This window comes from Zalophus californianus, chromosome 4, assembly GCF_009762305.2.
Source record: "Zalophus californianus isolate mZalCal1 chromosome 4, mZalCal1.pri.v2, whole genome shotgun sequence".
Lineage (NCBI taxonomy): Eukaryota > Metazoa > Chordata > Mammalia > Carnivora > Otariidae > Zalophus > Zalophus californianus.
The window spans coordinates 82,062,716-82,084,415 of NC_045598.1; the positions used below are offsets into that span (position 1 = coordinate 82,062,716).

General features: G+C 35.6%; 1 protein-coding gene across 3 annotated transcripts in view; it reads right to left on the minus strand.

Moving 5' to 3' along the window:
- Positions 1-21,700, minus strand: part of DPYD (dihydropyrimidine dehydrogenase) — a 795,521-nt gene that overhangs the window by 434,100 nt on the left and 339,721 nt on the right. For all 3 annotated transcript variants that reach the window (XM_027618372.2, XM_027618382.1, XM_027618392.1), the window contains exons 9-10: positions 8,386-8,493; positions 6,045-6,214 (exon numbers count right to left, since the gene is read on the minus strand). In XM_027618372.2, coding sequence (XP_027474173.1) covers positions 6,045-6,214; positions 8,386-8,493 — 278 coding nt within the window. The remainder of the gene's footprint in view (positions 1-6,044; positions 6,215-8,385; positions 8,494-21,700) is intronic.

The window sequence follows — 21,700 nt, forward strand, 5'->3', positions numbered from 1 at the left end:
TTATAGGTTTTTTGTTTGTGTTTTGTTTTGTTTTGTTTTTATTTTTGTTTTTGGTCCCACTCGCCATCTGAATTATTCGCATGCAGGGTAGAATTCTGACAACTTCAGCTGCCAGTTTCTTTGATATCATGTCTTGAATGCAGCAGATTTTACCTGACCAACTGATGGGGGATACATTAACTGCAACTTGTTTCAAGTGTAATATTTCTAGATAGGGCCAAATTTTTCAGTACAGAGTTGCTGTCATTCCATGAGGAGACAGAGCCCTCCTGTCCAGATTCCACATCATTCATATATCTTTCTCTCAATGTTCAAAATATAGACTTGGAGGATAGAAAAAGCTTTCAGAAGCGTATAATTACAACAGTAATTTTACAGATGGGCATTCTCAGACTAGGGTATATAACATCGAACCAACTTCTCCAACTTTTAGTTAAAACGTTTTCAACCGTTCCATTCTACTTTCTCATGTGACACTGAATTTCACACTTCTCAAAAACGTAAACACAGATTCTTGGAACATCATTCCCATGCCATCATGAAAGTATTCAAGGTATACTTAATATCTTTGTGCCAGGGGAGCCCTTAGCTGCCACTAATTAGCTCTGTGTGCTGGGGGCAATTGTGTGTGTTTATTTATTTGTTTGTGTGCAGGTATCTTCATATTGCCAATCATATTAATAGGTTCTGATTACTTTTTGTGAAGAATACCAACTTAAATGATGTGCAGGTGCCAAATGTTGAAGAGCTGCTATAAGCATCACCCTTTGTAAATAAAATTAAATTTGTCAGCATACAGAGGTTATTTTCTAAAAACAGTCCCAGGTTCATATTTCTTATAATTAAATAAAAACTAGAAAAAGCATTAGTTACTGGTAGGAAAATGAATGTTCAGCCAGCAAGATGTAGGTAATGAAAGTATCAATGGATGTAACTCAAACATCATTTGCTTTTTGTTTTGTTTTGTTTTCTTCAGGTTTTATTTATTTGAGAGAGAGAGAGAACGACAGAGAGCATGAGCAGGGGGAGGGACAGAGGGAGAGGGAGATGAGGGCTCCCAACTGAGCATGGAGCCCGACCACGGGGCTCGATCCCAGGATCCTGGGATCACGACCTGAGCCGAAGGCAGAAGCTCAACCGACTGAGCCACCCACGCACCCCCTTAAAACATCATTTGATATTAAAAACATCTGAGAGGAGGCCTATAGATTGTGCCACATACAGGATCTCTTATGGGGTATGCTGTATGGTATCAAAAGGAGTCAACTAAAAGGCACATTCTTTCACATGAAACTCTATTATTTCCCCCAAAAAAGAAAATGTATTATTTCAGAGTTACAGTAACAGAAATTTTTCACTAACCAACTAAGCAATCTGGTGCTGTTATTTTTATTCTTAAAATAATAAAGTAGGATCAATTATCAAAACAGTTGATCCTCTGAATAGCTCAAATACGGGGAAACAGGCACATCAAAGGTAGATCAGTTAATATTTTGGCAAATGAATAGGGGGAAGCCAAAGTGCACTGGAGAGTGCTATAGAGAGCCCTTTTAAAATATGGCAGAATTAAAGATCTATCACGTTTTGCTGATACTGGGAAATTAAATATGTGAAAACAGATTCTTAAAATTTGTGTGTGATTGTACTGTTAAAATAATTTTCTACCATATTCTTCTCAGTAATAATTAATAAGAACTACAAAGTCCTTCCCCAACTTATCCTTTAAATTTATCTACTCAAGCAAGTCTGTTGAGTCCTGACCTTCATGCCTCCTTTTAGGGATTCCCAACTGCCTAAAGCATTCTTGCAGTTCTATCTGATCTGTCAACAGCTTTTAATACCAGCATTTTGGGGGATTCTGTTATCCTGTGAAATTTAATCTCACCTATTTAAGCTTGCAGAAAGTACTGGAGGGAATTATTAACAGATTTTCCCTCATCTTCTTAGAGGATAGTGCTGAGTGACTGGCTGGTTTCCCTAAGGACCCACAGCTGAGAAGCACTAGTTTGTCAGTAGCATCCTATTTAGCATGTGTGTGAGGCCACAAGGGAGACTGAAAGACATTTGGAATCAGAATTACATCAATATGCTGATGATGCCTCCATATCTTCGTTTCATCAAACCTGTATCCCGTAGCATTAATGCTTTCTTAACTAAGATGGAAAGTGCCCCCAAACAGCACACTGCTTACGGCTCTAATTAGACAGCTGGAAACTACACTGATGATACATAAGAGCAGTGGATCAGCAATCTCAGCATCACCAGGAAACTTGTTAAAAATGCAAATTCTCAGGCCCCTCCCAGACCTACTGAATCAGAAATTCTGAGACCAAGGCCCAGCAAGCTATGTTTAACAAGCCCTCCAGGTGACTTTGATGCATACTAAAGTTTGAGAACATCTGCATTCGAAAAACGGGATGTGGGTGTCACTGCTGAATCTACTGGGTGTTGCCTCCTAATTTAGTAGATTAAAGCATTTCCGGATCCAATCACACTGTTCTTTGTTACTAACCATGCAACGTTAAATTTAACCGGCTTTTATAATAGTTCATATTTGTCACGAAAAGATGAGAGAACTTTATATCGTTCTGCATTCCCTCCCTCTAAAACCATCTGAGAATTAGACTGACGCTCTGCATATATGCATGCTGACATGCTTAACAGTGAGGACCTTAACCAACAAAAAAAATCACATTATTCCCAAATTCCATCCAAGAGCCCAAACCCATTAAACAACACACATATGTGAGAAAAACTCTAAGTATCCATTTTTGTCATTCTTCATTGACTTTAAAGAAACCAAACGTAGTTGCAGTTTGAATGTATTAGAGGTAGAAAGCATGGGAGGAATAGGAGAAATACAGAGAAATCGGGTTTGATATTAAATTTTTCATGTTGGTTATCATTTTTTCCTAGAATATATTCTCTCAAAATCCTGTCTTGATATTGAACTTCCTCTTGACTTTCCAATTTCGTAAGTGTTAGCACTGTCGTGTCATGGGCCCTCTTTTGATGTGCCAAAACCAAGTACTGGACATGAGGCATTAATACTAGAACGTCTGGAAATTCTGAAAGCCCCAAATCCTAAGAAAGCACAGGGATTGGCCAATAACTCAGCCCTAAAATCTATGCATATTCTGATAATGTATTACATATTATTCCTTCTCTCATGCTGAGGAATTTTGCCTAAAATTACCAAATGAACCTTCAAAAGTCTATTACTGTAACACTGATCTAACCTGGAAAGTATTGTTTTTTTGTTTTTTTTTTAAAGATTTTATTTATTTATTTGAGAGAGAGAGAGAGAGAGAGAGGGAGGGAGGAAGGGGCAAGGGGAGAGGGGAAGAGGGAAAGAGAGAATCTCAAGAAGACTCCCCACTGAGCGCAGAGCCCCATGCAGGGGCTCTCACAACCCTGAGATCCTGACCTGAGCCGAAATCAAAAGTCTGACCCCTAACTGATTGAGCCACTCAGGCGCCCCAAAAGTATTAGTTCTCTTAATGCCAGAAGCTCTGATGCCAATTCCCTCCAGAAAACATTCATTTCACAATTCTTTGCTGAACACTTTATATGTGGCACCACTGTGCTAGACAGGGGGAAGAAACAAAGGAACCAAGAGAGCTGACCATGGCCCCTGTTCTTATGGAGCTTAGTCAAGTAGTTTTAAGATCATATAAAAAAATTTGGTTTCTTGTAAGCCAATAATAAACATCCAAATATTTGTTTTATGGTTTTAATTAGGCCCTAGATCCACTTGAATTCTATAAGCTGTACTGCAGATGGGTGACCTGTTGTTCCACAGACCCATTGTTTTTCAACAGTTTGGAAACCATGGCTCAGCCCAGTGAACTCTGGCCTTAGGACCTGCTGATCCTTTCCATCCTGTAAGCCAGTCCCATTGACTAATAGCCTACTCTTTCAATTAGCCCCTGACAGCCTCCCTGCTTCTGACCCAAACCTCTTTAGTTAACTTTCAACCGAGCAGTCCTTTTAAAATTTAACTCAGATCTTGGTGCTTCTCTGCTCAAAACAGTCCAGTGGTTTCCTCTCTCACACAAAAAAACTAAAGGCCTTATGAATGCGTATAAGACCTCACCCAGTGTGCCACAAACTGTCCTTTCTTAAACTGTTCCAGTCACACTGACTTATGTTTTTTATATTCCTAGAAGTTTAACAGCCTTCTTCAATTGCCTTGCCTGGAATGTTAGGCCCCCAGATGTCTACATTCTCTCACTGTCTTCATTTCTCTGCCCCAAAGTCACCTTATTAGAGAGGCCTTCCTGGGCTATCTCAATTACAATGGCAAATCCTGCCACTTCTTCTACCATCCCCTCACCCCAAATACATATGCCTTATACTCCTATATTCATTAACTTTTCTCCATAGCACTAATCACCTTTCAATATACTATTTATGTGATAGTTAATTTGTTTGATCATCAAGGGTCTTCCCTCAGTAGGGAAGCTGTATTAAAATTGTATTAAAATTGCTAAGACAATGCCTGGTACACAATGGATGCTCAATATATATAGGTTGATTAAATCAATAAATCAATAAGTGAGTAACGAATATCTACTTCTACCCTCTCAAGTAATTACCTGGTCTCATTCTTTGTGTGTGTTCTACTGAGGGCAGAAGAAATAGTCATCACTCATTTCTAGTTACTATTGTTAATGGAAGATGACTATGAGATTAAGTATAAAGTAACTTGCCATTTCCATCTGGGGTCATCGTCCCTTCCAACTCTCAAGGTGTAGCTTTTATAATGAAAACTTCTTTGATATTGGAATCAGAAGAACAAGATTTAAAATATTTAGTTCAAAACATATGTGTCAACTATTTATTCTTTGCTGAGGCCCTGTGCTAGGCATGGAGATATACAGACAAATAAAAATTAGCTTCTGTCCTCTTTTATCTTAGGCAAGCCATTTAATTCCAGGATGGATGTCTTCTTTTTATTTGTAACATAACGAAATCTCAATAATTGATGTTATAGATCGCACTCCAGAAAAAAAACTCCCAAAATGATATGACCATGTCCACCCTGGATTTTGGAAAAAAGTCTGAATGGGTATAATAGATAAAAGAAAGCCCAGAGAATAAAGTTGACATCTGAAATCCAGGCATGAACTGGTGGTGACTCTGATATCTTAGTGAGATTAATCTGTAATGTGGTTAATCTACATGTGACAAATTACCAATTGACTACAGGTATAATTTTACCTGGTATAGACACTCCAAATATATTAAGGCATTCTAAAGCAAATCAAATTCGTAATACTGATTTGGATAAAATGCAAATTTATCTTTCTATAAATACATTTTGTTCTTGTTCTCAGAACTAATATCCTTTATAAGGCATTATCTTCTTCTAATAGCATTAAAATTTGAGAAGTCCATGGTATGTGTACCCAGCCGACGCCTCACCCAAGATTAGTCACCAGTCACTTGTAAGAATGAAATCATTTTAAATCTGTCACTTTTAGTAAGTTAACTTATTATTAATTCTAAATAATGCTTACATGAGAACTCTTTAAAAAAATAATAAATGGCAATCTCTTTGTTCTATTGGTTTCACAGCAGAATGAATTGACTATAAGTATGACCAAGGCATATGACTTTGAATGCAGCTTGTAAACTTGGCTTATAGAGAATTCCAAATGTCCCTAATTACCACATTCTCCTAATATCCTACATTTTGTGATGAATACCTATTGTTCATGAAATGAAGACTTAGCACATTCCACTGTTACTAGTTAAATACATTTCAAAGATGACTAACACTAAGAATAAGAAGCATTTAGTATTGACAAACATATCTCATTTTATCCAACTAAAGTATTATAAAATAACTTTCTTTTACTTTGAATGTCTGAATTAGAAAAAAACAAAAAAACAAAAAAACGGGTAGCCCAGAAATTTTTAAATTTGCATTTCACAACTTCAAGAACATTCTAACGATTTAACTAGGAGGCTGTACATTAACAGTTTCATCTAAAATCTGTTGCATTACAGCTCCATATTTTCTGATGGTTCCATTTTACCTCCTCGGGGACAGCTCTTATATTAACAAAGCCTTTTCTGAAGACGATGAACACGCGGCGTGCTCCACAACATAAAGCGGATGTTGCACAGTCGAAAGCAGTGTCTCCAGCTCCGAGTACAATCACGACTCCCCGTATCGATGGCAATGGAGAGTGACAGGCGCACATTCCTGAATGATGAAAGGAAAACCCCATTTTCAAGTAGAGAAACCATTTCTGCATGACAGCTCAAAAGATACTTGTACTCAAAGCAGTGTAAAATTGCATCTTGCAGTTTTCGAGGATGGAGTGTCACTATCAAATTATTCTGCTTCATTGAAAGACAGTTTTATTCCCATTTTAAAAATATGCTCATATATGTAATTTCATAGTCACTACCTTTAGCTTCTTTTTTCTTCTAGAAGGATCACTACAACACATTTTGAAGAGTTTAGGTCATAACAAACTGGAATCAATCAATTAAAACACACTTTGTCAAAGTCATGATATGTATTTTTAACTTGGTGTCATTAAATTTCTGTTTGTTAGAAAGAAAAAAAGTGATCTTTATCATCTGGGTTAACATAATGGACAGCATTTCATGAAAATACTTTATTTAGATATTATTTTATAGGATTTCTAACATATAGCCCTGCTATATATTTGGGAAACACTGAAAATTTATGTGCCAAATAAGTGCTTTCTATGTAACAAAAGAATTTTTAACAACTATTTTCTTGAAATAGTAAAAATGAACTTTCTCCCCTTTACAGTTTTTCCCTGGTTTTGTTTGTAAAATAGAGCTATACAAGAAATACGACTCTTTTTTGGTTATTGTTTAAGATTGTATTTATTTATTTGACAGAGAGAGAGCACAAGTAGACAGAGAGGCAGCCAGAGGGAGAGGGAGAAGCAGACTCCCTGTCAAGCAGGGAGCCTGATGCGGGACTCAATCCCAGGACCCCAGGATCATGACCTGAGCTGGAGGCAGATGCTTAACAACTGAGCCACCCAGGCGCCCCAAGAAATATGACTTTCTAAGTGTCCATTTCTCAAGGACATATATATGAAGACTTGATGTCCATATGAAGGTTCTTGTAAAAAAGTAAGATGCAGGTTTCTCTATGTGTTAGGTATCCCTGTGTTATCAGATTCAGTAAAACTGTTGATAAGATAAATTACTATAAATCAAATGGCACCACGGGCAGCATAGGCCTATAATCTCAATAAGTGTAATCATCTTGCTTGGAAGAGTGCATTTGGGATTACATAATTGGCCCTCTGTAATTCTCAAAAATACATCATATGTACTATGATCTTCCTTAGAAAGGGTTGCAGGTACAGAAGCAGCCCCTTCTCCTGGGAGGAGGAAGGTGGAGATGGTATACATGTTTAGCTGTAAACTTCTGCAGAATGACCTAATTGAGAATAAAGAAATTTGCTTATCTTTTTAAATTGTAGGATAAAATGTAAGCTTTTATCTTTTCACCTGCAATTACATGTTAGAATAGCTGACATTTAAGACTTTAAAAATACATGTTTAAAGGATTTAGATGATCTGGGTTTAGAGTCTATCTTATAGTCTTTATTACTAAGACTGACTCTCATACAACCAAAGCATAGGACTGGTTTAGCTTCTGGTTGCTCCTCTTGGGCTGCCTGAAGTGATATTACACAGAGACTACATACTAGTGTATCTATCAAAGTGCTTTCCTTTACTTCGTAAATTTGCTGTTCAGCAAGAAACTGGCTCTTTCTGCCTGCTTAGACACAAATGATGTAAGATATGTGAAAATTTGTCCTACTTTAAAATTAAAAAAAATACATATATAATGTAAAATAGTTCCTAAACTGAAGTTCCTGCTATTTTTTTTAAGAACATCTTCCAATCAGGGCACCTGGGTGGCTCAGTTGGTTAAGCGTCTGCCTTCAGCTCAGGTCATGATCTTAGGGTCCTGGGACAGGGCCCCACATTGGGTTCCCTGCTCAGCGGGGAGCCTGCTTCTCCCTCTCCCTCTGCTGCTCCCCCTGCTTGTGCTCTCTCTCTGTCAAATAAATAAATTAAATCTCAAAAAAAAATCTTCAATGTTTGTTTAGACTCTTACTCTGAAGCAATTTTACATGATGCAGTGTAGACCTCTACATGACAGAGTGGAAAACTCCTTATGATGATGTTTGATTGGAAGAATGAACAAATGGATGATCCTGGAAAATGATTACATCATACTTATTTTTAAATTTATGTTTGGTGTAGCAAAAGTGATTTGAGATTTGAACAGTGTACTCCTGAGACTGGATTTAATATAAATTTATAATACATAAATAACATAGGTAACGTTAGGAATACAAAACAATGTTATACCTGCTTTACTGCTTTTGGCTACAAGTGGCAAAAAGTCTTTGGATGTGTAAAATCCGTGGTTCTGCGTCAGGTCTTTGAAGATCTGGTTTTTATTAGGGTCTGGCAAACCTAAGTAATAAAAATGTATAAAATCTCATTAGCAGAAGAAGAGATTTTTCCTACTGTATATTTTTAAAAAGTAGAAAGCTGAGATCATTAAAAACAATGTGGTTCTGAGAGGAAAAAAATCTATAAGCAAATCAACATAAAAATGTATATAACACATTGTTACAGACCTCAGTGTATACCTTTACTATATAACTAAGCACACATAATAAATCATACATCCAAGTACACACATACAGAAACATGGATACATACGTATACACATGTACATATAGTGTTTAAGGGAAAATCAGGTTATATTATTTCCTCCTGTCATAAAAATAAGTTTCTAATGTATTAGAGTGCTAAATATAAAAAAAAAATCACAAAACTAAAACACAATATGGATACATATGTATCTAGTTCCTGAATATGACAGATCATTCTAAAAAAAAAATAAACAAAAAAACTTGAAAGAAAAAGATGTATTCTACTATAAAAAATCAGCTACTTGTTTAACCAGACTAATATTTTATTTTATTTTTTTTTAAAGATTTTGTTTATTTGAGAGAGAGAGAGAGAGAGAGAGAGAGAGAGCACATGAGAGGGGGGAGGGTCAGAGGGAGAAACAGATGCCCTGCTGAGCAGGGAGCCCGATGTGGGACTCGATCCCGGGACTCCAGGATCATGACCTGAGCCAAAGGCAGTTGCTTAACCAACTGAGCCACCCAGGCGCCCCAGACTAATATTTTAACAAATTAAAGAATGGATAACAAAATTGGAATAATGAAAAATATAAATATCTTTTAAGCACCAAAATTTTAAATACATTAGTAATTTAGGAACTGTAATTTAAAACAATGAAATATGATTTCCTGTCTATTAAGAAGTAAAGGCTTTAAGAAAATTAGACTATATGGCCAGGGTGAAATGGGACTTATCTTACTCTTTTGATGCAAATACACATTGGTGCTCAATTTCTAGAAAGTAGTTTTGAATCTATACTAAGGAAACACTAAGATACGCAAATAAAGTTTTAATGAGCAGAAATGGTCAATGCAAAGAGAGAGAGAGAATGAAGGAAAACCAAAATGCCAATAAAATGAATAAATGAGATTTACTTTAAAAAAGACAAAAAAGTAACAGAACACAAAGCAGCCATTAAAACGAACATTTGAAAAATATGGTATTGGACTGTAGTCAAAATACAGTGTTAAATGAACTAGCAGGATACAAAACTCTGTATAGTATGATTCAAGTTTCATAAAATCTGAATGGTGATCATTCTGGTTGTGGAACTGTGGCTAAGTATTTTTTTCATTATTTCTTTATTTTCCAAAATTTCTACAACATGCATGCATCGACCATATAATTAGGAATAATTGCCAAAATTTTGAAAAGAAAATGAATAGCAGTCTAATTTTTTTTCAAAGTATAAAGAAAGCAAATCTGACAGCAATCACCCTACCACAGAAAAGTGTAGAATTAATTCATCTCAGTTCCATAAACACAGGGGAAATTTCATAGTTTAACTTTATTTACTTCCCCAAACTCTGGGTTATTCTAGAGGTAGAATTTCATTTTATTGTTAAATGAAGAGCAATGGGTACTGTTGGTGGACACCTCGAGTAATAAGAATGGCCCAAGAATGACTTTCTCGTATGTGATAAGGTAGGTACCATACCTGATCTGAGAGCTGAAGGTGCTTGTGGATAGAGTGAGTGTGTAACCAGCAATAGGCCACTTTGTTCCTTCAAATTAAATCATTTTTCTTCCTTGTCCAGCATTCCTTCCTCCCAAAGATTTGCCCTTTGCTCATAGATTACTAGTTTAAGATCATTTATCATTAAAATTATTTTATTTATCTAGGAAGTTTAGGCAAGTCATTTGGTTTACCTTTGCTTTGGTGGGTTTTTTTTTAAGTTTTTATTTAAATTCCAGTTAGTTAACATACAGTGCTTTGGCTTCTTTATAAATGAAATGAGATAAGACTGCTTCCTCATTTTCTGACAGAAAGGATTACTCCTTGGGTATATTTATAACACGGAAACGATTACATAAATGTGTGGTTATTTATATAATTCTTTTAGAAAGACTAGGATAGGGAATGGTTATGGTTACATAAAAATAGCTGAATAGGTACTTGGATACTAATAATAAAACAATTTTTCTTGAAAGCTTTAAAAGATGACTATAGTTTAGCTACACCTGATTAGTCTAACCAACATATATATGCTACATATCGAAATTTATATAAGGACCTGTCTCCCCTCTTACACATACTACTAAATTATAGAGATAGCATATGTTCTATAGCACTTCATTTTCCTGTAAAACACACACACACACACACACACACAAGAAAAACAATGTGAAGTGCTGTGCAATTTCAAGGAGATATGATAAACAAAAATCTCTAAAGCAGATCAAAAACAAAGCACAGAAAATGTACGTGGCAGATAAAAGTTCCGAATTTACTGTCAATGAGGTCTAAAATCCTCCCTTTCCTAACTCCTAATCTGAGCTTTTTTCACTACTTGCCATGGTTAAGACAGAGAGGGAAATTTACATCTGTGATTATTTTCTATAGACCCATTGCTAAAATAACTTTTGTAAAGAAATGCAAGGCATTCTTATTGAATACACCACCGGATCCATGGAGAAGACTTTTCCTATCCTGTAAGGATTATTTCACGAGAAAAAGGCTTTGGTAAAATTTAAATTCATTTTTTCACTTGGATCAAGAGACTGACAAGGACAACTGAATTTCCTGTGCTTTTACCCCATTCTGCATTTATCACTCTAATGAATTTAACATTTACTGGATCAGATTCTTTCTGTGAATGTTCAGGAGGGCACCAGTTAGATGTTCTGACTTAATGGATAATGGCTTAAGGAAAGAAAAAATGAGCCAGAAACTGGATAGGATCATTATGTTATTCCTGCAGCCTCTTTAGCCGCACCTTTTAAAGTCCCAAGGTCCATAGAGCTCTTCTCCCACACCTGGGTGACAGGTCATCCCTTATGACCTAGGGCAACACATCTGAAGCCCTCCTCACAGACTGGTAGTCTAGCCCAGCTGGCAAAAGTACCCTAAAGTCTGCTAACCATGATGCTGTGGGGTGATTAAGAGTAGGATCTTTATCATTAGCCACATTTTGGTGTAAGGTCTTCCTCTCCCATTTACCAGCTCTGTGATCTTGTGGGAGTGCCAGTGATTATATGTACTTACCTAGACTATCAAATGATCTGATCAAGCACTAATCTACGTATTGCTATGAAGGCATTTTGTACATATGGTTAACATCTATAATCAGTTGACTTTAAGTAAAGGAGGCAAACTTGATCATGTGGGTAGGCCTCATCCAGTTAGTGGCAAGGCCTTAAGAATAAACCTGAAGTTTCCCTGAGGAAGGAGAAATCCTACCTGTTGGCCCAGCCCATAGATTTTGAATTTGCCAGCTTCCACAATTACATAAGCCAACTTCTTGAAATAAATTCTCTAATAGGATATATCTCTATCTATAGATCTCCTAATGATTCTGCTAGGGACAACAATTACGCATCTCTCATTGATGTGAGATTTAAAGGAATCTATCTATCATCTATCCACCCATCCGTCCATCCATCTATATTAAAACATAGAGAATGTTCACTAAACATTAGCTATTAATATTAAGATAGATTTATTTATTCTGTAGTTTATCAATTCTCCCAAATTTCACATCTTATGGCAAGGAAAGAATAAAGTTTAAAGTATTAAACCTTAGCAAATTTAAACAAAGTGCTACAAAAAAAGAAAAATGAAGCAATCGTAAGTGAAATATGAAAGATAATGAAACTTGCAAATACCCATCTATCAAAGGAAGATTTCCGTGAGAGTAGGTGGCATATTAATAAATAAGGTATGTGTCTCTATCAGAATGATTTCAAAATGACACTGAAATGACTTTTTAATTCACCTTTCAGTGGGAAGAAGGAGGTTTATGAATAAAGAAGAATTGACAAAGATTTGACAAACAAAACAGCTCAGCTTAGTAGATGTTCAGTGTTCTCTGTCTCTGAAGGCCAGAAAGTTTCTTTGTTCCCCTAGAGTAGTTACTGAAGTTTTTGGTGTTTCAGCATATATTTATACAAAAGAACATGACCTTAAGAACTATTGCAAAATGATAATTTTGAGCTTCTCCTAAAATAAATTTTAAACATTCTGCTTATATTATAGAAAGTCTAATTTACCATATGTTGATTATTTAGATTACAGATTTAGATTTAGTTACTGTTCTAGATGCCTGGCATATAGGTGGTTTTTATATATTAATTCATTTAATTCTCAAAACAATCCTTTAAGACAACAAACATTATTTTCTGCATTTTAGATATGAAGAAACTGAGACACATATAGTTTAAGTAACTTTGCCAATGGTCAGAGAACAAGTAAGTAGCAGTATCAATTTCTAACCTGGACATTCTGGTTATAGAGTCTATGCATTAACTTCAACATGCTGCCTTTTTCATATAAAATGTTATAATGTGATGTTACTTAACAAGTGATATCTAAATCATTTAACAGATACGCATTAAATGCTTCACTGTGAGGCTACAGATGTGCACACAACACAGAATGTGTTTGTGGCCAGGTTCCAGTCTAGTGGTAGAGAAAAGACAGGCTGCTTCTCTAGGCTGTATCTTTGTTTTGTGATTATTTTCTCTAGTAAAATTCCTTTTTGAATTGTTTTCCTTCTTAAGTGTATTCCTCTTGGGTATCTGCTGGTTATTTTTCAATATGTGATATTCTTTGAAATATGTATCTCTGCTTTGTTTCCAAAGCACCTCTCTCTGGAACAACTACAGAATAAATAACAGCAGTGTATATAATAAATTTTTGTGCTCATATTAAGTTCTGCACAATTTCAATTAACATTAATAGGATATTAAATATTCTGTTTCGTGTTATCGTCTAGTAAGTAAGAGAAGAGAAATAAGCTTTTAAGGCTGAGTCTTCACAGGTATGGTACGACATGTTTAAGAATTCCCCAGAGTTTATAATGTCTGCCTGTGTTACTTCACTGGCTCACTTATTTGGTGTTAATTGAATGGAGCAAGCATTCCTGTCATGCCTCTCATTCCTGATGGCATCCATTTTCATGGGAAAAACAGTGATGAGATACACCTACCACTAGAGACAGCCTCACAAATCCCACAGACATAGAAGCCCGAACACTGAGAGACTGCCCCAAGTTCCTGGCAAAGGACTGTGGCTTATAGGAACGGGCTTACAGATATGGGTAGAGGGCATACCAAACTCTCTAGGGTATATCAATTCTTGTTATTCTACACCAGTGCTTTGTCGGTAAGAAGATGTTAGTAGACAAATAAAATCCCACTGATTAGGTCACTATTCACAAGTGGCTGAAAACAGCAAAATGTGTCTGATGGCAAATGTCCTAAGTTTTTCACTTCTCCAAGTTTTTCACTTCACTATCTGAGATTTCACTTTCTTCTCACAGAAGGAAGCATGTTGTGTGCTCACAGTCCTCATTTCCTAAGCCTTCTTTGGGGAATAGTGCTGCATGAGGAAGAACATTAAAATGTGCAGACCACACATGGATTCATTAAACAAACTCTCACTGAGGGACACCAAGCTATCTACCACAGCCATTCATCCATGTCTTTGTAAAAGAAATGTGCCTGTGTAAACATTGCTTTTCTTTATTTTTGTTTATTAAACCTTTTTTAAAAAAATCTTAGTGCCAATTGACTTATTTCTATCATTACTGGTAAACAGAGTACGTGAACAAGAGCAAAACCTCTAAAGTCAGCCTTCCTGCATTAAAATTCTAGTTTTAGCACTTACTAGCTCTTATGACCTTGGGCCAGTAAATTACTCTTTCTGGGCAGCAGCAGTCTCATCACAGTACTGTTAGGAGAATAAAATGAATACAAATGTGAAGCTCTTTGCATGGATGTGAAATGGTTCCTTTTATTTGCAATCTCTCCCTACAAAAAGCTTTTGTTTGATATAATAAAATGATACATTTGGATAGACATAAATTAAATGTTCACCTAATCCATGATTTGCACAATTAATGTTATTACACATTTAAGTGATCAGTGTTGGGCAGATTGGTATCAGAGTCCATAAAACTTAGCAACCTTGGCTAGAATAAAAGACTGTGGCCAAACCAGGGTATTCTGACCTCATTCATTGTACAGACTACAATGGACTCAAACCACACGTGCTTCAGGGCCAGGAAAGTAGCAAGATTAAGACCCTCTCATGTTTAATTTGGCATTCAAATGGGAGCAGTTAGAGTAACATCAGGCTTCCAAGAGCACTGACCTAGGAGTTGGAAGAATTGGGTTCTAGTTTCATTATTTCCCCTTTCTAGCTGTACTTGTATAAAATTACTTAATACGATGGCTCTCAAATTCCTTGATTTTAGAATGAAAATGACCTTGCCTGATGCATAGAGTTGCTCTGAAAATTAGGTAGAAAAGTGCACATAAAAGCACTCCAGTAAATCTAAACCACCACGGAAATATAAGTCATTCTTACTGTCTTGGGTAAAGTATAAAAACCATGGAAAATAAAGACTCACATGATAAAAAGATTCATAGTAAATACTTCCAAAAACAGAAGCTATTGCAATTAATCATAAAAAGACACTTAAATGGTTATATATAAGACGTGAATATAGGAATAAAATAATAAATACATGTATTTATGGATATACATACGTATCTGGATGTGTTTCTATCCTCATTAGAAAAGGTAAACTAGTCTTATATCAAGCCCAAACTGTTGGGATTACAACATGGAAGTAAAACACTCCTTTCAAGGACCTAAGCATTCCAGAATACCACAATGGATTATAAAGTTTTTCATCTGCACTTAAAGATCACTTATATGATTCGAAGGATTTATATCTTATTTCCAAGGGACAATAGTGCCATATGGGTTATCATTGTAGGATCTATATATTGACTAGAAAGAGAACAGATCAATGATGGCCTATTGTGCTTCTTTTCTCAGTAGAACTCTCCATCTTTTCCCCAACACCCCACTGTAAATACATTTAGTTCAGACTGAATTCAGAAAGAATGGAGTGATTCAATATAACACATATGAAATCAGATCACCATGCATCACAATAGTGTTCATTTCATTGATTTTTCAAATCCCCATTAAACATCTGTTTCGTGTAACTGCTGTCTAGTTTCTCTCTCAATGCGACCACATGCCTTAATCATGTGTATCACACGATCAGTTAGAGCATAACAAGATGAAGACTGAAAAAAATGTTATGAATGAAGTCACCATTTCAAATCATATTTTTTCCCATTACATATGGTATTTTTCTATAAGGACACATGTAACAGATAATGAAATCCAGAAGCAGGAGAAGGACTGAGGACTCATACAATTTTGAAAATCTGCTAGATGCTGAAGTACAGTCTTCTTTTGTATTAATTTATAAAACAGTAAATTTTAAAAAGCATTAGAGAAGAGAATGAAATAACCAAAGATGATGCTTCCTACAATGTTGTTATAGATGTACTTCAGTTCATTTTTATGACTTCATGTAGAAGATATACAGAGGTTCTATCACACCAATGAGATCAATTCAAATAACTTCATATTAGAACTGAATACTAGGCTCCAACTCAGAGTAGTATTTATGGGTGAAGAACAATATAAATATATTAAGAAAGCAATGTATTCACAAGTGCAATACATATGAAATAAACTGATTCTAAGTAGTTAAAATCTTTCTAGAGAACTTTTTTAAACTGTCATAAAATATCCAGCAATTTCATATAACAAAATGCGATTATGTTTCACTATGCATTTTGGTCTCATATTTTTTGTTCCCTTTATACATTTGGAATAAAATAGAGAAGAGAGGTTATTTTAATTGATAAAATAATGCCCAAGAATTCAAAAATGGACAAAACAACCTTGAATATATTTTACTTTCCTGACAAATAATTCGTATACTCAGGATCCATCTTATCCATTGTTCTTTTTATATAAAGGGACATATGAAACAACCAAACCAACAAAATACTAGACAAAAAAAAAAAAAAATGAATATTTTTCTTTATACTTTTGTGACATACCAATATTCTTATAATTAGCAGAAGTTATTTTAGTAACTAAAATTTAATTTTAACATAAACAAGATCTCGTTAAAAGCTCTCTTCTAGAAAAGATATATTAATGTAATTTCCTATTTCTGTCACCAAATTCCACCTATCACTTTGATTTTTGGTATTATTTATTATATATATAAACTGTGCTTTATTTCTTAGGCCTCTTTCTCTTTATTTCCTTCCCTTCTCTTTTCTCTGTTTCTCACTCTCATTGGCTTTTGCTATAAAACAATTTCCTTAAATTTTAATCTTCACATCACGAAGTAAGGGTAAGCAAATAAAAAAAAAAAAAAACCTCAAAAATATGCCTCAGGCAAAGGTTTTTTTCTTAATGATTGGAATTCTTAGATGTGTTAGGAAATTACTATTTAGGACTATGTAAGTATACTATATTCAAAGTAAAGAAATCATTAATAATAAAATACTAAAAAGGAACAGTTATATTATAAAATAAATCTACCAGGCTTACAAAGAAAACAAATTTGCAACAGCCACCTGCTGTGGAGATGAGGCAGTAATCTCAACAGCAGGAAATAAAAGGGAATAGAGGAGAAAAATACAAAAGCACAGACATTAAAAAAGTAATTAAAACACTTATCTCCATCGACATACATAACGAAAAAAACCCTCCACCAACCACCTAAAAACATACTCTATTGAACTGCACAGCAGGAAATAGCATTAAAGCTGCCACCATAAACACACATTCTGGAGAAGGGAGAAGACCCCTTTAAAAATGTAATCTCGAAAGTATTACTAATGTGTTAATCACCAGTAAAGGTGCCACACATTCACTGTATTGTATTAGTTACTTTCTCAAAGGTATTTATAAAATTTCTACTTCTACATTTTTTATTCAAATAAATTCTTAAATATGGGCACTGGTAGCCTCTTTATTTGTAATTGTTCTAGTGAATTTACAACTATATTGTGAGGCCAAGGTATTCTGTATCGAAAGCTTTAATAATTTTTAACATAACATGCACTTAGATGATGCAGTTAAACTGTTTCTTTTAAAGCCAAACAAATCTTTGCTATATTACCAGAATAAAATGAGGTGAAACATAATGCAAGAGGCAGGGTTATGGATTAAACCTGAAATGAAAGCTAAGAATCATTTTGAGTTACTCAAGTATGCTCTTGCCTTCAGAGCTCTGCAAATGAAACAATGCAAGCCTGAGGAAGCAAGTGGCAGGCTTTAAAATAAGGACCACACACTAAATGTGCTTGACTCAGCCTCTGGAACTTGGTTTCTGGGTCTGTGTGATTTCCCCCAGGCAAGTCTGTGAAACAATGGAGAGCTGCTTGGGTCCCAATCAGAAGACCTGGAATGGACTCCCAATCCTGTAATTTATCAGTATTAGGTCTAAATTCATGCCCAAGTTGTTAAACCACAACTTTTCCATCTGTAAAATCAGAAGAGTTACAAAAATGTATTTTTTGTAGAACTGTTATGTGGACAAGTAAGCATAATATAGCTCTATGTTGTTGAAAAAACTTAATTTTACAAGTAGAAAATGCAATTCACAATCATACATATTGGTTATACTACTATATAATTTTTTTATCTTGCAATGATTCTCATACCTCAGAGTCATTTGACTTTAATTATGCATTTTCCTCTTATACCCAAGTAATACTTATTTTCTTACTCTGAATCACTACTGTAATTCTGTAAATTTTACAAGAAAATACTTATCTCAAAACACTTTTTTGAAGAAACGTGTATGATTTAAGTATAAATTACTTCCATCCTTAAACATAATTGTACTATATTTAGTATTTCTAACATGTTGCTGAGTAAGAGTCTCAAAATTAGAATGCTTTTCTAAGAATTCAGGAAATTCCATGAAGTAATTACTCTCCAAAAGACTTGATGGATAGAAATGGTCAACCATTTCAGAAACATGTGGTTGACCTTGAACCTCAGTTTGTTTATCCACAAAACAGGGAGATAATCTAGAAATGGAGTTCTGAACATTGCCTGAATTTCTTAAGAAAACCAAGACAATCAAAAAAGTACATTTTTATATATGTGTTATAGAGAAGAAAGAATTTTTCCTTTACCCATCTAGTTCTTCTAGCTGGTCTATTCACTAAATTGACATAAAACAGATTAACAGGAGAAAAACAAACTCAATCACATACATACAGGAAACCTCCCCCCCCCCCCCGAAGAATATGAAACCCAGAAGAAGTCAAGCAATTGAGGCTTACATGCCATCTTGAGCTAACTGTGAAGGGAATAGGGGTCTGAGACTTCAATGGAGAGAAAGACAATTTTATAGGAAGACGGGAAGAGCAAATGTTTGGTAAATAAATGTTTGCCATGCCCTACCACACAGAGACAATGGGACACAGAGGGGAATTTGACCTCCAAGTCCTGCAGGGTTTCCCCCAAGACCTAGTCAATATTCTTTGTAGTTATCTCTGGTGATAGTTCTTTTTTTTTGGACTAGGCCCTCTCTTTTTTTTTCTTTTTTTTAAAGACCTCATTTATTTATTTGAGAGAGAGAATGAGAGATAGAGAGCATGGGAGGGAAGAGGGTCAGAGGGAGAAGCAGACTCCCTGCTTGGCAGGGGGCCCGATGTGGGACTCGATCCCGGGACTCCAGGATCATGACCTGAGCCGAAGGCAGTTGCCTAACCAACTGAGCCACCCAGGCACCCTAGGCCCTCTCTTTTATTTATTTTTATTTTTTAAAGATTTTATTTATTTGACAGAGAGAGACACAGCGAGAGAGGGAACACAAGCAGGGGGAGTGGGAGAGGGAGAAGCAGGCTTCCTACAGAGCAGGAAGCCCGATGCGGGGCTCGATCCCAGGACCCTGGGATCATGACCTGAGCCGAAGGCAGACGCTTAACAACTGAGCCACCCAGGCACCCCTAGGCCCTCTAATTTCTTTTAGGTAGTTAAGTAGGAAGTAAAAGCTCTTCCTGAGTTTTTGGGGCCTTGACTGACTTCAGCTCAAAGTAATACACATCCTAAAGTGACACATTTTGGGGAGGCCCATTCTGAACCCCTTCAATATCATTTTACTATGTATGTGTGCAAAGGGTCTATACCTTTCATTACATGCTCTAAGTAACTCAAAAGTGGTTAAAGAATCACATTCACCAAGATTAAATCAATTACACTGTACTATTTATCCAAATTCCATTCCAAATGCTCAGAGTGTGGTTGTAAATGCCAAAATGCAATGTAATTATCCATACTCGACAATCACTATACACCATGAATGAATACCATTGTATACGAGAATCTGTAAGTATGTTAGGCATGATGTAAGAGAGAGTAATGGTTTTGACATCAAAGATAACTATGTTCATATCATTACTCCTTTATGTATTAGCTATGTAACCTTGCATAATCACAGTTATTTTAAGTCTCAATTTCCCTATCTATAAAACCTACCTTATGAGGAGATTAATTGAGATAACATATCTCAATAATATGGTAATTGCTTAGCACAGGGACTGGCATACGGCAAATGCTAATAAATAAAATGGACTTTATGTATTTTAAATTTCAAAATCCTATTATTTTCATACTTGTACTTTCCTTGATATTTTTTCTTGATATTTAACATAATTTTAATATAGAACACCAATACAGCAACTGTAATAGCAACAAAACTACACATAACATTTGAAACTTAGTGCCAACTGAAATTTCTTAAATATCTGTAACTAATGATGTAAAATTTGGTAGGTTCAACGTATACTGGTTGAATATCTAGTTCTAAAATTTCTGTTACATAAAAAAGCCAAACAAACGTACAGTCTCTTATGGTCAATTTTTAGATTTGGATACCAGCTGTGATTTTTAATTGTGATTGTGATCAGTTAGGAATAGAAATCTTTGATGTTTCATTTAAGTACTTATTCACTAATATTTATCGAATGCCTACTATGTGCTAGCTAACATATTAGGTGCAAGGGATACATAGATGAACAGTTTCCAATCTAACGGGAGAAGGACATGTAATCAGAAACTTAGAATAAAGCAAGATAAGCGCCATGATAGCCAAGTGCACAGGAGCACATATAAAGCACATTTCACCTGGACTGGAGATCAGGATGCTCAAGCTGAGTCTTGAAAGATGAACATTTCCAGTGGTTAAATAAAGGGGTGGGGTAATAATGAGTGGCATACACAAAAGTATACAGGGGTAAGACGTCCATCTGACTAGACTGGGGTCCAGGGGAGCTAGACAGGAGGGGACAGAGAATGGCAAAATTTAAAATCTGACAGGCAGACACCAGAACATGAAGGACCATGCAAGTCATACCAAGGAATTTGGATTTTACGTTGCAAAGATATTGCAGGGAAATTATATAATCAGCTTTGGATATCAAGAAGGACAAATTGGTAGCAGTGTGTGGAACTGATTTATAGGCAGTGAGAATGATGGGAGTAAGGGGAGGGTGCATGTAAGGGGATGGTGCATAAATCCAGATAAGAAAGGGACACTGCTTACACTCCTCAGCCTGGATTGCTAGTAACCTTCATTAGCATGGCATTGCAGGGACGGTCCACAACTTACCCTCCCAGAGCAAGAATTTCACTCAAAGATAAGCAATTTAAATTATGGTGTTTATATTAGTACAGATAAAGAGATAATGAGGAATGAAATGCAAATTTTGAATGAAATTTTAATACTTCAAAGAAATTCTGTATATGGCATTTGAAAATGTGATTATGGATTCCCTGGAGGTGTATTTTTACTCTCTTCTATTACAGTACTTTAAGGGTAAAAGAGGACTCACACTGAAATACTGACAGTGGGGATACAGGAGAATAAAAAACATACCCCAGAGATATTTAGGAGTTAATTTCATAGAATTTGGTCCCTAGTAGTTGTAGGGAATAGAGGAAAAGGCAGGGGGAAACTTAGGTCTTAATTTACTGTTTTGGTGGGAGTGGTGTGCTTGACTAATCCAGTACAGTGGAGGAGGCACAGGTCATAGGGGAACATCGTTGTTCCATTTGGATATATGTAATGGAATGTGGGACATCCAAGAGGGTTGTCCTCTAGGTAATAAACAGGTAAAAATTCATGCCTGAATCATTTCA